Genomic DNA, 5751 nt, shown 5'->3' on the forward strand with positions numbered 1-5751 from the left:
CATATAGGCAGTCGCTCCTTGTAAAACACTGACACTTAGCTGAATCCGGTTAGACTGGAGGCTGACTCTAGGATGATCATAAGAGACGAAAGGCAGAAAGACTCTTGTCAACATTTCTGAGTTTTTTTAATACAACCGATTGGGTAGGTATTGTCAACTTTAATTTGAATGTGTGTTAGGTATTAATACAAAAACTGGCCACTCTTTTTGCACATTGAAATGAAGACTTAAAACACTTTTTGTCTTTAGATTGACTATTAGATTGACCTATACTTAAAATAGCACGAAATTACTAACCAGTTAAGAAATAAGTCTGTTGAGTAAATAATGGCAAGGCTATGGAAATACTATTATTTATCTATAATTAACATTATTATATAGTTTATGTATAAAACCTTTAGTTAAAATGCGTTTTAAATAGTTGTCATTATAGTCTCATGTAAAATTACGAGCAAAAATGTATTCTCAGTCAACTAATTGAAATCGAATTTATATAAACGACTAGCTTTTCGCTCGCGGCTTCGTCCGCGTCGAGGTCGGTTATATCGCGTTTTCAAGAGAAATCTTCAAAAGTCCGGGATAAAAACTATCCTATGTTCTTTCTCTAGGTCAACTCTATCTCTGTACCAAATTTCATTAAAATCTGTTCAGTGGTTTCGACGTGAAAGCGTAACAGACAGACAGACAGAGTTACTTTCGCATTTATAATATTCTCCTCCTACAAACTAAACTAGTAAGGGCCAATTTTTCAATGGCCAGATTACATTTATTCGACGAATATGTTTGACGTTTTGACAGCTTTTGTGTAGAAAATATGTCAAACGGCCATATTTATTCCTGAGATAAAAGTTATCTGACGATTGAAAAATCGGGCCTTAATCATACTAATAAAATAACTAACTTTATCAATCATTTGTAACGAATCGATTTCAACCACTTTATTGAGTTAACATTTCCTTACTCTACATTTTAAATTGGACTAAAACTCTGAAAACTCACATGAGAAGTATAGTGCCATAGCTAGTTTTATCACTTATTAAAAATGGGTTTTCCTTATGATATACATTGGCATAACGAAATTTAGCTTAGTGATAATTACGGATTGTTTCTAGACATCATTTTTTGCAAGAACTGCTCGCAACAATAACCTAGCCTATTATTCGCATTATGCTACTAAAAGCCAAAGTATATTGTGCCTTTAAATTTGATATCCAAAGGGATATTATCAAATAAAACATATGCTATGAGTATTTGTACGGGGAACTGCGCTGGTTTGCGTGGAACGAGGTGGAGTGAAACAAAACGGAACATGCGTTGTTCAAACACCAAACTAGCAATCTTCTATATATAAACGATTTTATAGCATTTTAACTTAAGGGTTTTTACTATACTCTTAATATATTATAATTTTGAGGTTTAATTTACAGTGTTGCTATGACTTCCGTAACTTTTAAATATAATATTAAGTAGTGCTGTTGTGTGGAAGAATTGGCACATATTTATGTTGAAATAAGACTAAATATAAATCATAATATATTTACATTTAGCATGCAATAAACTAACGACAAATATTTCCTTAACTTGTCATTTTTTACATTTTTGGTTGATGAGGTGATTTTTAGTTCAAGGACTGTTTAAAGTTGTAACAATGTTATTTTCTCTCTTATTATTATTATTTTTTATTTATTTTTTCACCTAAATGCATTATTTTTATTTTTACCATTTTCTTATAAATTTTATACCTTTACAGCAGAAAACATACAGCGAGCCAATGAGACTTTTTAGAGATATTTTTTGTTATGAACTTATGGACTATTTCTTTCGCACAACAGCACTACATACCAAAAACAATATTTTACCTAGAACTCTGTCTAATAGAGTCATCGTCAGCAAAGCTGGCTCTATTCCTCCTCTCGCAGCGTTTTTGATGCTGCCTTATGAACGCACTCAAACGATTCAGAAGGAACTGTTTATCATGGCCTTCTAACACCAACTGGTTCTTCAAAACTGACACCATATGTCTGTTAGCAGCCGCGACCGCCCAATAATAATATAAAAAGAACAAGAGAATTGCAAAAGCTGGTACTGCGAAGGTCGAAGTCCCCATACGAAAGATTAACTCCCTTATTAAAAATGGGAATCCGTCGAAAGTTTCGACTACAAACTCCCAAACGTTATTGTAGCCCCTGTAGGGGCCGCAACTGATCGAAGGTAGGATCTCAGCAACTGAGTAAGCTACCGGCGCTATGGATACGATGAAACCTAGCAAAAGGACAGACATGAACAGAGATTTAGACTTCGACGCCTTATACACGACCGGAGACGGCGTACAGTTGATCAAACAAGTAAATTTCTTAATATAAAATATCAAGAAATAGAATATTGTACCGATGATAGGTAGGAAGGGACAGAAAAACGATCCCATCCATATAATTGTCTGCGTGTAGACAATATCCAAAACGTGTTTCGGTAGATAGAAGTCTTGTTCGCCAATAATTTTGATACATCGACTGGAAGTGTGTCGCGCTAGGAACGCCCTCGGAAGGTTAATGAAGAAGGTTGTCACGAATTGGACCGCGAAATCAGTCAGGATCAACTTGTACAACTGCTGGCCTACGTAAGTCTCCCAGCATTCAAGTTTCGAGGAATCCTCATTAGTAAGAGAGCAAACGAAACCATTATCCCTCACGTAAATATACATTTGGCTCAACAACACGGCTAAAGACGACAGCCGCAACAAGACCGTTCGTAGCAACATTATGATGAGCACATGCGCGGGTGTATAACTCTCAATCTGTATTAAGTAACTAAACACTTCCGGTACTATTAAATTTAACACTACTATACATAAAAACGGCAGGAACTCGAGTAGCGTGACCTCGAGTTGTTTCATCACATAGTTCATGCCTCCCTCCTTGTATAAGCCTAAAGTTAGTCTTTCAGCTTTGGTGTTAGAGTAGTTGCCGATGTCGTGGGAAAGTTGAGTCTGTTGGTTGCCATCGTTCAACCTGTCTGTGGAGAAGTTGAAAGCGAAGTATATGAGGAGTCCAGACCCTATGAGGATAGCGAACACTATGAGATTGATTAGGAACCGTTTGAAGTATATAAATATTTGTGATTCTCTAGTCCGAAGCTGTCTCTCCTCAATCAACTTTTCCTCCTCAAGATACCCTTTTATCTCGTTATGTAAAGCTTTGTGTTTAATCTTAGCTGACTTATCGTTGTGAATACAAAAGTCCCAGCCGCCGAAAACTAAATTGCAATATTTATAAAACTGTCCCTCGTTTTCGACTAGACGTTCTTTGAAGCCTTTAGCTGCTGTTTTGACTATAGCTATTAGGGAAAGAAGGACCCAAGATATTGCTACTAGAATATAAGCCATGGGCATGTTGAAATAGAGTTGATTTTGCAATAGATCGTTGACATAGTACTCGTATATCTGGTCTGAGTATACACCGTAGAATAGTATCGTTCGTTCCATGAACCCTGTTCCCTGGATGATGTCCAGGAAGACGTTGGTATCAGTTTCGTTCTTCGAGAGGTAATAATTGGAGCAGCAGACTGTAGAATTGGGTTCGAAGTCGTCGCATTCGTACTGAGTCTCGTTGAGCAAGGTTTTTGGGAGGATCATGAACAGTAGGATAAGTATGGATATGGAGATGTTGAGGAACAGCAGCCACCTGAGGAAGAGGAAGTAGGAGACGACGCCGGTCCCGAAGTTGCCTTCGATCTCCCGCAGGGGCGCGTGCCACAGCTCCAGGCGGGCGGCCAGCGCGCGCAGCCGCCCGCGCACGCGCAGCCACGCCTTGCGCTGGCGCCACTGCAGCTGCTCCAGGCCCTGCAGCCGGAGCTTAGTCGCGTTCTGCGGGTGCGAGGTTGTAACACATCAGAGAGAGAGGCAACGGTTGCTTGAGGGTGGGCGCAAAAGCGATGACAATTTTGCGTCGACAAGAAAATATTATACCGGCCGACCCGAGATCACTTCATTAAGCGATTATTTTTGGGGTTAATACATAAGCCTATGCGATTCATAAGTAACGAGGTTTACATTAGAAAAATAATTCCAAAATGGGTTCAACAGTTCCTTATTACCCCCTATAACCTCACGAACATCATCTATTAATAATTACAAAGATTGAGGAAATTTAAATTCCAATGAAATCGCCAACCCGCAGTTAACTACTGTGGTGATCGATACTCAGACTAATTAGAGGCCTGTGCCTATATACCTCGAGTTTGGGCTAGTTTGAGTCGTTTTAAGGAGTATTTTGACCCCAAAGAGAATAAACACAAAAAGCATAAAAGTTTGATGTTGAAGATAATATTGATTTTTTTCAAACGACTCCCGCACTAAAGAATTTAGCCCTTGTGTCGCGGGGGACTTCACAAGCATTCAAGTCACATACACAAAGACACTCAAACACCCACATTAGTTCAGAGGGGCTTGTGGCCAAACAACAAATGCAGAATGATCAATCACGGGTTAAGCTACGCTTGATACGGGCAGTTAGTAGCTAGGAAGTCAGACAACCAGTCTAACCAAGCCACCAAGGGGTATCGTGTTGCCCAGGTAACTGGGTTGAGGAGGTCAGATAGGCAGTCGCTCCTTGTAAAACACTGGTACTTAGTTGAATCCGGTTAGACGGGCAGCCGACCCCAACATAGTTGGGAAAAGGCGATTACATTGTTGTATAATATTACCTGTAACCTTGCTTTCAGCTCTCTCTTCTGGTTCATAGGCACCGGCATCGCCTTAATCTGCATAATCTCCTCCCATGTTCTTTCTTCATTCGAAAGATTCTCTGAAAACGTAATTCGACGTATTTTTTAATCATATGTATTTTGCCTAATGCCCTTTGATTTTTTTGCCGTGTCACGCTTACATTCTATTCACTAAAAGTTCAAATTATGATTTTGGGACAAAATAAAAAAAATACATATCCATTATTAAGCATAAAACTCCAAGACAGACTGCAATTGGCTTTCTCATCCGTCATATAACTATTACGATCGACAAATAGGCGATGTCGCGTGCAAAAATTAGCATAATATAAGTATGTACTAGTTGTTGCCCGCGGGCCCACCCTTTCCAAATCAAAAATGACTCTACCGGAACATAAAATCGGGATAAAATCCCATGTGTCAATCTTGGTTACTAACTATCTGTGGTCCAAGTTTCGTCTAAATTCGTTCAGTGGTTTTTGCGTGAAAAAGGTACAACATCCATACATACAAAGTTTCGCTTTTACAATATCAGTAGGATGTTACCTGACTGTATCAAGGAATTGCAACGCATTGCCATACACCGACACAAAAACGCGGATGACGTAGCACGCCGGTTCAGGTTTAGTCAGTAAGACTCTGACACTACCCATTTCCTCCCCCGAGGGAGTGGGGGTCCATGAGGATTCCTCCGCGTTAACAAAAAAAGAATGTTACCTGATAAGTCGGGCAGCATGGACAGATGTATATCTCGGCTCTGAGTGGTCCTAGCGTAAGTAGACTGTCGTCGTTCATTCTGAGAGCGAGCGCGTTTCACTGTGGTCGCTGCAAAAATATATTAACAATCATTATTAAACAATAATAAAATATTATTTCCAGACATAACATACAGTACTTTAAACAGATAAATAAATAGTATTATAAGTGTGGGGATGAAAGGACTAGGTGTCAAGGTGGTAGCCTGAGTGAGAGCGGGATAGTGTGAGAGAGAAGGGTAAATAGAGAGATGGCGGAAGACGATAAGGAAAA

The 5751-nt window shown here is 39.2% G+C and overlaps 1 protein-coding gene across 1 annotated transcript; it reads right to left on the reverse strand.

The window, feature by feature from the left end:
* Window positions 1–901: 901 nt before the first annotated feature.
* LOC113506771 (transmembrane channel-like protein 7) lies at window positions 902–5547 on the reverse strand (the record flags this gene model as incomplete). Its single annotated transcript, XM_026889603.1, is given in 3 exon segments — window positions 902–3862; window positions 4702–4802; window positions 5440–5547. Coding segments are annotated over 3 exon segments (2127 nt in total). The 3' UTR covers window positions 902–1855.
* Window positions 5548–5751: the final 204 nt, after the last annotated feature.

Source organism: Trichoplusia ni, assembly GCF_003590095.1.
Source record: "Trichoplusia ni isolate ovarian cell line Hi5 chromosome 24 unlocalized genomic scaffold, tn1 tig00002115_group23, whole genome shotgun sequence".
Taxonomy (NCBI): Eukaryota; Metazoa; Arthropoda; class Insecta; order Lepidoptera; family Noctuidae; genus Trichoplusia; species Trichoplusia ni.